We start from the raw sequence: 14,646 nt of genomic DNA, 5'->3' as shown, positions 1-14,646 counted from the left end.
ACAGCACATTTGGAAAGCAGTGAAATGATCAGACAAAGTCAGCATGGATTTGTGAAAGGAAAATCATGTCTGACGAATCTCATAGAATTTTTTGAGGATGTGTCTAGTAGAGTGGATAGGGGAGAACCAGTGGATATGGTATATTTGGATTTTCAAAAGGCTTTTGACAAGGTCCCACACAGGAGATTAGTGTGCAAACTTAAAGCACACGGTATTGGGGGTAAGGTATTGGTGTGGGTGAAGAATTGGTTAGCAGACAGGAAGCAAAGAGTGGGAATAAACGGGACCTTTTCAGAATGGCAGGCGGTGACTAGTGGGGTACCGCAAGGCTCAGTGCTGGGACCCCAGTTGTTTACAATATATATTAATGACTTGGATGAGGGAATTAAATGCAGCATCTCCAAGTTTGCGGATGACACGAAGCTGGGTGGCAGTGTTAGCTGTGAGGAGGATGCTAAGAGGATGCAGGGTGACTTGGATAGGTTGGGTGAGTGGGCAAATTCATGGCAGATGCAATTTAATGTGGATAAATGTGAAGTTGTCCACTTTGGTGGCAAAAATAGGAAAACAGATTATTATCTGAATGGTGGCGGATTAGGAAAAGGGCAGGTGCAACGAGACCTGGGTGTCATTATACACCAGTCATTGAAAGTGGGCATGCAGGTACAGCAGGCGGTGAAAAAGGCGAATGGTATGCTGGCATTTATAGCGAGAGGATTCGAGTACAGGAGCAGGGAGGTACTACTGCAGTTGTACAAGGCCTTGGTGAGACCACATCTGGAGTATTGTGTGCAGTTTTGGTCCCCTAATCTGAGGAAAGACATCCTTGCCATAGAGGGAGTACAAAGAAGGTTCACCAGATTGATTCCTGGGATGGCAGGACTTTCATATGAAGAAAGACTGGATGAACTGGGCTTGTACTCGTTGGAATTTAGAAGATTGAGGGGGGATCTGATTGAAACGTATAAGATCCTAAAGGGATTGGACAGGCTAGATGCAGGAAGATTGTTCCCGATGTTGGGGAAGTCCAGAACGAGGGGCCACAGTTTGAGGATAGAGGGGAAGCCTTTTAGGACCGAGGTTAGGAAAAACTTCTTCACACAGAGAGTGGTGAATCTGTGGAATTCTCTGCCACAGGAAACAGTTGAGGCCAGTTCATTGGCTATATTTAAGAGGGAGTTAGATATGGCCCTTGTGGCTACGGGGGTCAGGGGGTATGGAGGGAAGGCTGGTGCGGGGTTCTGAGTTGGATGATCAACCATGATCCTACTCCTGCACCTATTTTCTATGTTTCTATGTTTCTATAGTGTGGGCATCACGTCATGGCTGAAAGAAGATCATAACTGGGAGTTTAACATCCAAGGATAAACAGTGCATTGAAAGACCAGAAAGGCAGGCAGAAGGGGTGGGGTGGGAAGGCTCTGTTGGTAAAAAATGAAATCAAATCCTTAAAAAAGTGCCATAGCACCAGAGGATATAGAATCCCTGTGGGCAGAGTTAAGAAACTGCAAGGTTAAAAAGATCCTGATGGGAGTTACAGTATATACAGGCCTCTGAATACTAGACAGGATGAAGGATATAAATTACAACAAGAAATAGAAAAGTCATGTAATAAAGGCAATGTTACGATAGTCATAGCGGATTTCTATATGTAGGTAGATTAGGAATTTGTAGAATGCCTATGAGATGACTTTTTAGAATAGACATAGCTGAGCCCACTAGGGCAAAGGCAATTCTGGATTGGAGGTTGTGTAATGACCCAGAATTGATAGGGAGCCTAAGGTGAAGGAATCCTTAGGAGACAGTGATCATTATAGGACAAAATTAACCCTGTAGTGTCAGAGGGAGAAGATAAAGTCTGCTGTATTAGTATTACAGTGGAATAAAGGGAATTACAGAGGCATAAGAAAGAAGCTGGCCACAGTTCCACAGAAGGGGACACTATCAGAGATGATGGCAGAACAGTTTCTGGGGGCAATTAGGAAGGCACAGGATAGATATATCCCAAAGTAGAAGAAGCATTCTAAAGGGAAGATGAGGAAACTCTGGTTGATAAGGGGAGTCAAAGACAGCAAAAAAACAAAAGGGAGGACATAAAATACAGCAAAAATTAGAAGTAGTGGGAGGATTAGGAAGCTTTTAAAAACCAACAGAAGGCAACTGAAAAAGCCAAAAGGAAAGAAAAGAAACATGAAGATACGCTGGGTAAGTGGATACCACAAGTTTTTTTCAGGTATATACAGAGTAAAAGAGAGCTGAGAGTAAATATCAGACTGCTGGAAAATGATGCTGGAGAGGTAGTAACGGGAGAACAAAGAAATGGCAGATGAACATTAGTATTTTGCGTCAGACACTACAAGACACTAGTAGAATGCAAGACACACAAGAGTGTCATGGGGCAGAAGTGCATTCACTGTAGTTGCTCTTACTAAGGAGAAGGTGCTTGGAAAGCTGAAAGATCTGAAGGTAGGTAAGCCACCTGGACCAGGTGGACTACACGCCTGGGTTGAGAAAGAGACAGCTGAAGAGATTACGGAGCCATTAGTAATGATCTTTCAGGAATCGCTAGATTCTGGAATGGTTCCAGAGGAATGGAAAATTGCAAATGTCACTCCACTCTTTAAGAAGTTGGGGGGGGGGGGCGCAGGCAGAACAAAGGAAACTGTAGGTGAGTCAGCCTGACTACAGTGGCCAGGAAGACATTGGAGTCCATTATTAAGGATGAGGTTTCAGGATACTTGGAGGAACATGATAAAGTTGGCCAAACTCAGCATGGTTTCCTTAAGGGGAAATCTTGCTTGACAAATCTGTTGGAACTCCTGTTGGAATACAAGACAGAATAAACAAAGGAGAGTCAGTAGATATTGTTTACTAGGATTTTCAGGAGGCCTTTGACAACCTGCTGCATATGAGGCTGCTTAGCAAGATAAGAGCCCACAGTCGGGTGGACAGAAGTTTGGCTGACTGGCAGGAGGTGAAGAGTGGGAATAAAGAGGGTCTATCATGATTGGCTGCCAGTGATTAGTGATGTTCCACATGGGTTGGTATTGGGATCGCTTCTTTTCACATTAAGCAGTACCGTGTTGAAGTCTTAGGGCTATATGTGTATGTATATATGGGTGCCTAAGTCCTTTCCACAGTACTGTAATAATTTTATGTATTGCATTGTACTGCTGCAAAAATAAAAAAGTTCGGCAGATTGGGAGAATGGGCAAAGAAGTGGCAGATGGAATACAGTGTTGGGAAGTGTACGGTCATGCACTTTGGTAGAAGGAATGAAAGCATAGGCTATTTTCTAAACAGGGAGAAAATTCAAATATCAGAGGTGCAAAAGGACTTGGAAATCCTTGCGCAGGGTTTCCTAAAGGTTGACTTGCAGGTTGAATCGCTGGTAAGGAAGGCAAATCCAATATTAGCATTCATTTCGAGAGGACTAGAATATAAGAGCAAGGATGTAATGCTGAGGCTTTACAAGGCACTAATCAGATCACACTTGGAGTATTGTGAGCAGTTTTCGGCCTCTTCTCTAAGAAAAGATGTGCTAGCATTGGAGAGGGTCCAGAGGAAATTCACAAAAATGACGTTGGGTATGAAAGGGTTAACGTATGAGGAGTGTCTGGGATTGTACTCACTGGAATTTAGAAGAATAGGGGGTGGATTTCATTGAAACCTATTGAATATTGAAAGGCTTAGCATCAGAGTGGATGTGGAGAGGATGTTTCCTGTGGTGGGTGTATCTAGGACAAGAGGGCACAGCCACAGAATAGAGGGACATCCATTTAGAACAGAGATGAGAGGAATTTCTTTAGCCAGTGGGTGGTGAATATGTGGATTTCATTGCCACATACAACTGTGGAGGCTAGGTCATTGAGAATATTTAAAGTGGAGGTTAATAGATTTGTGATTAGTCAGGCCATCAAAGGAAGAAAGCAGGAGAATAGGGTTGATGGAGATAATTAATTGGCCATGTTCGAATAGCGGAGAAGACTTGATAGGCCAAATAGTCTAATTCTGCTCCTATGTCTTATGGTCTAAAGGGAAAAGGAAACTGGAAATATGCAAAGGTAGCAGGGCATTTAGAAAATAATATAATGAATGATCAGAGTTCAAATGGACTAAAGAAAGAAAGAAAAACATGTTTGGCAGATCTGGGCATTTTTTGTTGAGGTTATGCTCACAAAATAAATAAGTTTATAAGTGGCTTTGGTCAGCAGTTCCTCATCATGGTCATAACCAAATTCTCCAGGCTTACAGCCCTTATATGGACTTGAAAGTTTGAATATATTAAGGAAGCTAGCCAATCAAGGGTGAACGAATGAAGGCAGCTGTTTAGAGCTGCTGAACACTTCAAGTGGAAGATCTTGCAGTTACATACCAATTGACCGTTAATGGAATAGAAGACAACTCCATGGTGAAGGGAGAATGAACTTATCTGAATAATCGGGGGTGTCATGACACATTATGTGCAATGGTTTCCAGCCTGTGTCAGTAGAATAGCAGTCAGAGCTGCAAACTATTAGTCATTTTAACTGCCTGCATTGGTAGGCAGGTTAATACAACTGCATGCCTTCAAAAACAAAGCAGTTGTCTCCTGTCTAGCCTTGGAAAGAAGCACGGGCATAAATATTAAAAGCAATTCTTACTTTTACACACAGTTGTACAGAATATCTAGGCTGCAATAGGCAAGACTGGATAATGTATTATCCTACTGAAAAGTGGCTTTTCATTGAAATTTTAGTTAATCTAATGGATTTTTCTCTGAAAGTTGCGTAATGGACGGTCACAATAATAAGTAGAATTAAAGGGCGCCATGGTAGCGTGGTTAGTGTGACATCATTACAGCTCGGGGCATCGGAGTTTGGAGATCAATTCCAACAACATTTACAAGGAGTCTGTTTGTGCTCCCCGTGGAATGTATGAGTTTCCTCTGGGTGCTCCAGTTTCCTCCCACAGGCCAAAGATGTACTGGTTAGTAGGTTAATTGGTCACTGTAAACTGTCCTGTGATTATACTAGGGTTAAATCAGCAGCGGGGGTGGGGGGAGGTTTGCTAGGTGATGCTGCTCAAAGGGCTGGAAGAGCCTATTCCGTGCAGTATCTCAATCAATCAATAAACAAACAAACAAACAAATAAATAAATAAATCTTTAAACTCACTTCTCAACCAATCAATGTCCAGACAGAAACCAAATGTCAGTCTAGATTTGGGGCTTTCCCCTCTCCCTTTCCCTTCTCTACCAGAGACAGTGAGAGGCAGCTTTCTGTGATAAATTTCTGTAGCTTTGGACGGGGTTGGGGAGATGATCTGATAATAAGTACTTTGTCAAAGTACACAGCCATTCTTTCTTGTGTGATTTTGTTAAACGAGCTGTATTGTTTAAAAAAGATCAACGATCTCTGGTAACTTAGTGAAATGTCAGCATTTTGGGATAGCACTTTGTTTCTCACATTGGTGACCTCTATGTAACCATGGACTGTGGACATGAACTACAGTAGACCACCACAAGATCAAGCAATCTGTAAATCACTAAGGTGCTCTTTACTCAGCTGGAGGGACTTCATGAATTTGTTCCAGTTTTCAAGAACCCATTCCCTACACGTTAACTCTACAGGCAAAGGATCAATTTTCTTAACAATTTTCTTGTTGTAACATTAGTGCCTTAGAATGTTTAGACTATCAGGTAAAACCTGTCTTGTCCTGGAGAGAAACACAGCCACGAATGTCAAAAGCAATTCTTATTTTACAGCCAGCTGTAGAGAACATCGATTGATCCACCAGACAACAGATTGTCTTCTAAGTTGCAAAATTATGTCATACTACAAAATCAGAGATGTTTTTTCCCGTGATTTTCTGTACACAGCCACAGATGAGAAGAAACGTGCAGATAAAGAACTTCAGCTTTCAATAAATTACTCAATGCATGGAGGTCCAAGTACTATAGGCCCATGCAATGCTCAGGACAGGGTTGGATAATCACTGCGAATGCATGGCTCTCAGTGACAAGTACCTTCGTTTGACATCTGAATATATATATATATGGTTTTTATTCAGGATTAGAGGACAATTGCATGTTCTGAATGGAGTAGAAAACAAAAAAATGCAAGTGGTGAACATTGTCGTTGGAGTGAAAGAGAGTGGTAGAATCTGAGGGTAAGACAACTGCATCATTAATTGGAATTAGAATTGGTTTATTATTGTTGCATGTACCAATGTACAGTGAAAAGTCTGGCTTGCTCACTGGTCATTTATTACACAGTGCATTTAGATAGTACAAGGTAAAACAATAACATAATGCAGACTAAACAGTAACAGCTACAGAGAAAGTGTAATGCAGGTGGACAATAGGGTGCAATAAGGCTTACCTTGGAACTGGTTGACCTGTTGTACAGGATATGGATTCCTCTGCTGGTCTTTGCACTGTGGATGTGGTCTGGGGAGATGCCGTTGCATCTGTTCATGTTGTTGCTGTAGTTGCTGTTGCTAATGGGAGGAAAGCAAACTCACTGATTTCGAATAAACAATTGCAGTCAGAGCAGTCATTGCAACCTCCTTAAATTTTTGAAAAGCTTTTTCCATCAATCCACTGACAAAGTTACTTAGATTTTCATCCCCCCTTTTTGGCTTTCCCAAAATCACTTGCTTATTTAATCCAACTAAAGCAATAGGAAAGCAGGAGAAAATAAATGTTAGATCATTGATGTAGGAAATTAACCTACAGCATTAAACTTAAGGTGAAATTTACTGAGAGATGGCATTCCTATTGTATAACTTATCCACTTTGTTTAATGCAAGTGAGACCTCAATTTTAAAAAATGTGGAAGTTTCAGAGCTGGGTCTTCAACTGGTAACCAATATTAACTCACCCCTTCAAAGGCCCTCATTTATAATATTTATTGGTACTTTTAGTGAAGTTAACTTGAAGTAAATTGTATAAACTGCAGATGACTGCAGATCTTTTATAGGCCTGAAATTGATTGAAATATTTCTTGGATATGCAATGTATCCGGAGATATGGTAGAAAGAATTGAAAGTGTCAGTCCTCCTGGAGAGCTGCTGACCACTCAACTGATTTACATCTGGAGACTATGAGAATCACTGTGAAATTTGCAGGCCAATAGTTTTTCACAAACATTTTCTCTTCTCACCCTGAAATTGCCTCAGAAATTGGTATAAAAGTACAGCTGATGACTGAGCTTCATTCATGAATTACTACAGTGAGAACTGCAAGCTAATTGGCAAACAACCTCTCATTTCTCCATCTGCACCCAATATACATGGACACTGCAGAGTTATGAGGAGCAGGGGCTTCTTCCTGGGACACTATGTCAAAACGTAGCCCCTTTCTCATTGCCCAAGAAAACTGCTGAGAGAGGGCAAACCTAGCACTGAAAGTTTTCCATCAGCTAATGTCCAGAGCTGAATTTACAATGAACCCACAATTCTTTTTAAACAGTGTCTAATCACCAGTTATTTCCACTATTGCTCAAAAATTATTTGGGTGATTACACTGATAAATTCACTTCTCTACAGATGTTTAATTTAGATCAAATGTACGTTTTGAAATCCCCTTCATAACAATAGGGTAGACATTGACTTTGCCTCTACTACAATACTGGAGCTTGCTTCTTTTTCTAATGCGTTGACTGTAACCTTTATTTACTCTCTTGTCACCACCATTCCTGAGCATTTCAAAGACACCACTAGTTTTTAGTGTTCCCCTCCATAAATATCAGCTTTTTCAAAACTTTTCCCATACCTATCTCACATTGTCCTATCCTCCTCCATCATACTTCTCGCCATTTTACATTATATTTAACATTTCTTCTACTTTTTTTGCTTCCCTTCATAATTCTATGCCCCCATATCGGTAATCTACCCTAACCCCACCATCCATGGGTGCTAAGGCCTTTCTGCCTTTCTTAGATCTGCCAAGGCCCCTCCATTGCTCGAGGTTGACCATGGAAGTTGTGACCCAGCTGTCTATGTGATACGCAAGCCAGGGTTGTACAATATGGAGAGCAAGCTGTCGCCAATGTAGCAGGCTCCCCCTCTCCACTCAGCTGATGAATCCAAAGGAATGTCTGAGACTGATACAGTTTGGCACCAGCAGCATCGCAGGAGTTGCCAGTCAGTGTTGAACTCAACGTCGGACTGCTTTAGAGACTCCAGCTCTGGATTTTTCTTGGGGTTTACTCCCGAAGCCTTCCCCATGAGTGAGTATAGCTGCAAGGTGGCAGAGGTTTGAGATCAGAGTCTTCCTTCTCCTAGGTGAGCTGCCGACCACTGCTGATGAGTCCCCTCTGCCCAAAATTTGCTCCACAGGAAAGCATCTTCAGCTGCCCAGCCTCTGTTCTAGAACAGCTCCCTGTTGTTAACCCCCTCATGAAACACCCATCTTTTTTTTTACAAAGGTTCAGTTCTCAGAACATTTCTCCCTTATTTCAGCAAATTTTTGTTTTGACTTTACATGCATGTAAAGCCAGTGAAGTGAACAGGCTCTTGTCACCACAGTGATAACAGCAATTTGAATTTATTTGGAGCACCTTTGCCACAGGAAAGCATCCCACGTACAGCATGGAAACAAACTGCACTGTTATGGGGTTATTAGTGAAAAGTAAAGATTCTAAATACAGCTACAATAAATGACTAGAATATTGCCATTAGCCTGAGAACAGAAAATAGAACAATTGCCTCACCCTACTTGGACAGGACAGTGCTCTTACATTCCACCCAATTTGAACAACAGTTCAGATTTAGGAAGAAAGAGAGAGATTCATTTGCAGGAATAAATTAGTTCTAGCCAGAATTTACAGTCTCTAGTCAGCTCAATCCCTTGCATTAACAGGACCTATTGCACCATCAAATCTCCACACCTGTGGTCTGAACAAACCATGCCCACAACTTTAGCAATACTTTTTTTGTAGATGGTGTGTTTTCTTTAAAAGCTGGTTTCCCCAACATGAGAGCATCAAATACTTTCGTTTACCTACTCCATGCAGAATGAATGACTTTTAATCTTGGCGAGTTGGCCCCATCTGGAGACTATAAGTGGATCAAGTAGTGAGGCAGTGTGAACAGGTTTGGCCTCATCAAAAGCAACACCCAGACAGGTGACACATGCTGAGAATAGATCATCCCTATCAAGAACAAGTGGAGCCCACACTTCCGACTGAAGAACTGGGTTTGTTTTTCACAGCATAGTTCTGGATGTTAGGGTGTATTATTAGAAAAGACCATACATGTAGATCATGTGCCCTAGGTTAGTTTTCATGGAAGATCAAAATAGATCTGAAAATCAAATGCTGAATGTCTGTTATCCCTAAGTTTATAACTCATATTTTCACCCAATTGTGTCTTGGGTGGGAATTTTTGATATAATGACTTTGGAGCTCAGAACCTGCGTTTTAAGCTAAAGCAAGTGCAAGCTCATGGACTGGATGGTACAGGCCACATATCCACTGACCCCTCACCTTTGTGGCCATTCACCTCTCATCAAACTTGCTTCCAAAGTATTTGAAGCGGGCAGAATGCCTGAAGCACACATGGACAACACTGGTCACTGGACAGTTACCACTTTACAACTCTGCATCAGTCGTCCAAGGACACAGGCATCAGTGTGTTAATCTGGGATTGACCTCGGATGTGACCTTGTTCACACTGCTGACCACCACTGGAACTTCAGAGATCTTTTAAAATATGTTGGGGCAATATCAACATAGTCTCTGCTTGGTGGTGGAAGGGTGCGGGCACTTCAAGACCGTGTAGAAAAGTGCAAATGATGACGTTTCGGTATTTGGGTCAGGATCACTGGACCTGGTGTCCTTTTGTTTCTTAATGTACTGAAAAAAGTTATGGAAAGAGCCAACTTTTAAGAGGAGATTTGTTTGACAGGTAATGAAATAGCTGAACAGCAAGTACCAGCCAAGTCCCAGTTCCCTATTATATCAGAGAACGGGGAAGAAATCAATTGATTTGAAAGTTGAGAGCACAGATGCAGCTCTCCATCCTGGTCACATTCAGTGCTCCCGCAAAGTACAGAACACCAAGGCTCGTAAACCGCTACAATGTGCTATCCACTTTATATTAGTTAGGTTTGCAATGCAGCTTTGACCAACACCTAGTGGGCATGGACATGGCACCGGTAAAAGCTTGAGAGATGCCCACCTACAGTATGACTTTCATTTGGTTCAAACCTTGGCCTGTGCTATATGGCCGGTGCACCCTTGCACCCCTGGCCTTAGTTGGGTAGTTGAGTGTACATATATGGGGTGTCCAGGGAGGTAGCATCTCTGCTGAACAGGCTAGTCATGTCCTTTCTGCGGCAGCTCGCCCACCTTTAGTCCACCGGACACTCAGCTCTCACCGCAAGTAGCTATTTGCATGCGACAGTGGCTATACCCCGGTGCAACGCTTTGAAGGCAGGCTAAACCAGGTGAGGGTATGCCTGTCCTAGCATGCAAAGTCATCTCCGGCAGATTGGGCAGATTAGATCTACAGTGAGATCCAACGGCTAGGAAGGTGGTACTGCGATGCCCTGTGGAGAACGAAGGGCATGACAAGGGACAGAAGGCGTCACGGTCATCCACTGCAACCAAGGAAGACCCCAGTTTGTGATGCTTGTTCGTAGCACAGGACCTGGACTTCTGAGTCGAGAGAGTGGAACTTCCCCAGTACAATAGGTTTTCCACTTCAGAAACTCTCTTGCCCAGGTTTCCCATCGTCGTTGGGTATGCTGGGTAACTACCATGTGTTTTACGTATATGTAATATACATATACCAATCCAGGCGCATGATTTTATCCAGTGACCACTGCTGGTAAATTAAATGTGTGTGGGAATGTGAGGTTAACTGAGAGCTGCTACTATCCTCCTTGAGTGGACTTGGTCTCGTTAGATGCCTTGGTCTCCATGTGGAGAACTGCCTGAGCAACGTAAGGAAACCATTAGTAACTACAGACCTGCACAAGTCCTGGCTTCATAGCGAGGAGGAGGGCAAAAAAGGTCAGACTTCAGGGATGAAAGAAAAAGGGATTTTAAATCCTTGGCTAGAAAAGAGTAAATGAGGGGACTACAGGACTTCTTAAGTACTGAGACAGGTCATTTGTGCTATTTTTCCATAGTTCTAATACAGTCCCAATTAATGTGCAACAGGAGTTAAAACTTGGACATTTACAGTGTCTATGTTCGCAGGGCATCTAAGTGTTGAAGCTTCCATTTAAAATACCGAGGCGAGAATTGCAGAAACAATAAAACACACTGTGATTAGGTCCAGGCCTACAGAACTGGATTACAGCCCAGGATAAGTGGGTGGACAGGAGGACACAAGAGGGGAAGAGATTCCATTGCAGCTGAGAATCACAAAACCAAGAAAACTGAAAATCAAAGACCAACACGAACTAACACAAAGCTAGAGAACGACAAGCATATCACTTCTACACTGTATCTGAGATGAGAGCGAAATGGGATAGTTGGACTGCTGTCTGAGGAGAAACTATGTTGATTGGGTTTGCATATACCCACTGTTTAGAATCAGATGTAACATAATTGAAACTAATAAAATTCCTACAAGACTGGACAGACCGGATAAGAGGAGGAATTTTCCCTTGGTTGGTGGGTTGATAACAAGGAGTCACAGCCTCAGGATATGAGAAAAAATTACTTCACCTGGAAGGCGATGAATCGGTGGAATTAGCTAAGTCACTGAACACAGTTAAGGACATAATTACATTTCCCGTTGCAAAAGGTATTGAGAAGTTGGGAAAACATTAATATGGTATTGAGATAAGAGATAAACCAATATTGTACTGAGTGTCAGAACAGGCTCAAAGGGCTGAATGGCCTAGTCCTGTTCCTATATTTTTAAGTTGCTATGAAAAGGAGACACAAAAAAAGAAAGAGAAATAAAAAAAAGTTACATGTACTCAGATAGGGCACATGTGACACTGATCGTAATGAGAATATAATGAAATCAGGGCAAATTCACAAGGGTCTCCTCCAATTAGACTAGCTTTGGATTTAGTAGGGGAATTCCTGAAGACTAATACCCCTCTGAGGGTTCTGAGGTACGAGAGGGATCCTGGGCTCCAGCCCCTGTTGCAGTCACTAGCTATAATAAATATTTACCTGCTCTGCCAGAAACTGCTGCTGCTGCCTTTGCTCCCTGAATAACTGCTGCTTTTGCTGCTCCATCATGTGAATCTGATGCATTCTCTGTCTCTCTTGCTCCATCAACAACTGTTTCATCATGACAGCCTGCTGCTGGTTTCCAAGGTAACCAGGGCCTCCAGGGTTACCAGTCATGGAGCTGGGCACTGGAGCCCCAGTGCCAGGACCTGGGACAGGGGGCTGGATGGATCCTGCAGGCCGAGAAGATCCCACTGGATTCTGATCCTGTGCAGAGAAAAGAACTGACTTAGTGCTCAAAGAATATACAGGATATAACAACAGCACAAACAGGATACTATATGCAAAAGGAATGGAATCAACAATTAGATCAGCAATAACCTCATCCCAACAATTCACGCTTTGCTTCTGAAATGTTAACAAGAGTGTTATGCTTCATAAATCCAAAACTAGTTGGAAGAAAAACATGGGAGAGCTGGGGTTAACTCGTGGACATTTTTACTTTAAGCGGGGTACACATTGATGAAGCGGTAGCGTCACGACGATTGCAATTCATTTATTTTAATACATAACCCATAATGAATTATTTAAACAAACAAAGAATGCTTAATCACAATTACAATATTACTCAAATATTACTGAAATATTAAATACAAAACACTCCTCCCAGCTTAGCTATAAACTCCAACTCAATATAGAATGAATCTTAACTCACATATAATATCCATAGCATAGTTAATTTTAAATTGCCCCACTCAGGCCTAAAGATTTAATCGGTGTGGAGTTTTTCTTACTCTTGTGGGATAATGTCTTCCCTGACAAGGGGATTACTCTGCTGAGCACGTGAACCTTGTGGCCGTGAAACAATCTCAGACTCTGGGGTCTCTGAGTGTTGGTTGTAGGAATTCACTCTGGAACTGCAGAAAGTGTTTCTGACAGCTCTGGACACATTTCTTCTCTAACAATTGACACTGCTCGCATGAACTGGTCAATGTGTCATCTCCAGGTGACGTCAGAAGGAGTCTCCACTGTGTAGAAGAGTGGCCCATTTCTGTCCTTAATCTTGCCAAGTACCCACGTTTGGTCACCTCTGTAGCAGCTCACCTGGAGCGCTTGTCCAAGAATGAAACATCGAACCTCCTTGGTTGAATAGTTTTTTGTCTCAGCTGTTTGTCCTGCACACTTCTTCTGAGATTGGGTATGAGGAGATCCAAGCAGGAATGCAAGGGATGAGCCAGGAACAGCGTAGCTGGTGAGTTGTTTGTTGTGGAGGGTGCTGCTCTGTGATATGCAAGGTGGAAATTGGCCTAATTCTGATCCAGTGTCAGTAGTGTCTTGCTGACATTGCTCACAAAGCGTTATTTAGACTCTAAACAAACCTTTTCGCCAAGCTATTTGTAGCTGGGTTGCTCAGTGCAAGTGCAATATGTCTTATTCCAGTTACTTCTAGGAATGACCGAAACTCATCTACAACAAACTGTGGTCCATTGTCACTGATTAACTGTTCTGGAACACCAGTCCTTGAGAAGAGCCTTTTCAACACATCAACAATGTGCGAGGCTGTAGTGGAGACAATTTGGGAACATCTCTGAGCATTTTGTAGCTCCATCCACTACTACCGAGAAATTTGTGCCCATGAATGGTCTCACACAGTCCACACGAATTCTCTACCAGGGCAATGCAGGCCATCCCCGAAAAATGTATGGCAAGCTGTTCGATCTGTTGATCTATGCCAGGCCACCAGACAAAGCTTCAAGCCAACACTTTCATTTTAGACAACAGACAATAGATGCAGGAGTAGGCCATTCGGCCCTTTGAGCCAGCACCGCCATTCACTGTGATCATGACTGATCATGCACTATCAGTATCCAGTTCCTGCCTTATCCCCATAACCTTTGATTCCACTATCTTTAAGAACTCTATCCATCTCTTTCTTGAAAGCATCCAGAGACTTGGCCTCCACAGCCTTCTGGGGCAGAGCATTCCATATATCCACCACTCTCTGGGTGAAAAAGTTTTTCCTCAACTCCGTTCTAAATGGCCTACCCCTAATTCTTAAACTGTGGCCTCTGGTTCTGGACTCACTCATCAGTGGGAACATGCTTCCTGCCTGCAGCGTGTCCAATCTCTTAATAATCTTATATGTTTCAATAAGATTCCCATGAGATTCATGTAGAACCTCCAACACTTTAGCTCTCAGCTTGGATGTTACAACAACTCTCAATCCCAACATAAGACAATCTCTGTCAAGGGCAAGTTCATCCCAGCACTGATAAGAATGAGGAAACTGGAGTTTCTGCTGCACATTCCATCCACTTCGGGTGGCCCTGCAGATCTGAGATGGAGTGGAGTCTTTTCTGCTTTCGCTTAGGATCATCTCTGCCATAATAGGGAGTCTTTCAATTTGCATTAGGGAGAATATGTCCAGAAGAGTGTCCTCTTTTGTAAATTTTTCAGTTATCTAATTTTCCAGAGGTAAACAGGAACAATCCATCAGCATTTCCATGATGTTGTCACATTGCCTT

The 14,646-nt window shown here is 42.5% G+C and overlaps 1 protein-coding gene across 2 annotated transcripts in view; it reads right to left on the bottom strand.

Annotated features, from left to right (window-relative positions):
• maml3 (mastermind-like transcriptional coactivator 3) overlaps window positions 1-14,646 on the bottom strand; it is a 515,499-nt gene that overhangs the window by 26,668 nt on the left and 474,185 nt on the right. For both annotated transcript variants that reach the window (XM_072256202.1, XM_072256201.1), the window contains exons 3-4: window positions 12,122-12,388; window positions 6,362-6,479 (exon numbers count right to left, since the gene is read on the bottom strand). In XM_072256202.1, coding sequence (XP_072112303.1) covers window positions 6,362-6,479; window positions 12,122-12,388 — 385 coding nt within the window. The remainder of the gene's footprint in view (window positions 1-6,361; window positions 6,480-12,121; window positions 12,389-14,646) is intronic.

This window comes from Mobula birostris, chromosome 4 (assembly GCF_030028105.1).
Source record: "Mobula birostris isolate sMobBir1 chromosome 4, sMobBir1.hap1, whole genome shotgun sequence".
NCBI lineage: Eukaryota > Metazoa > Chordata > Chondrichthyes > Myliobatiformes > Myliobatidae > Mobula > Mobula birostris.
This window is presented reverse-complemented; position numbering and strand designations above follow the sequence as displayed.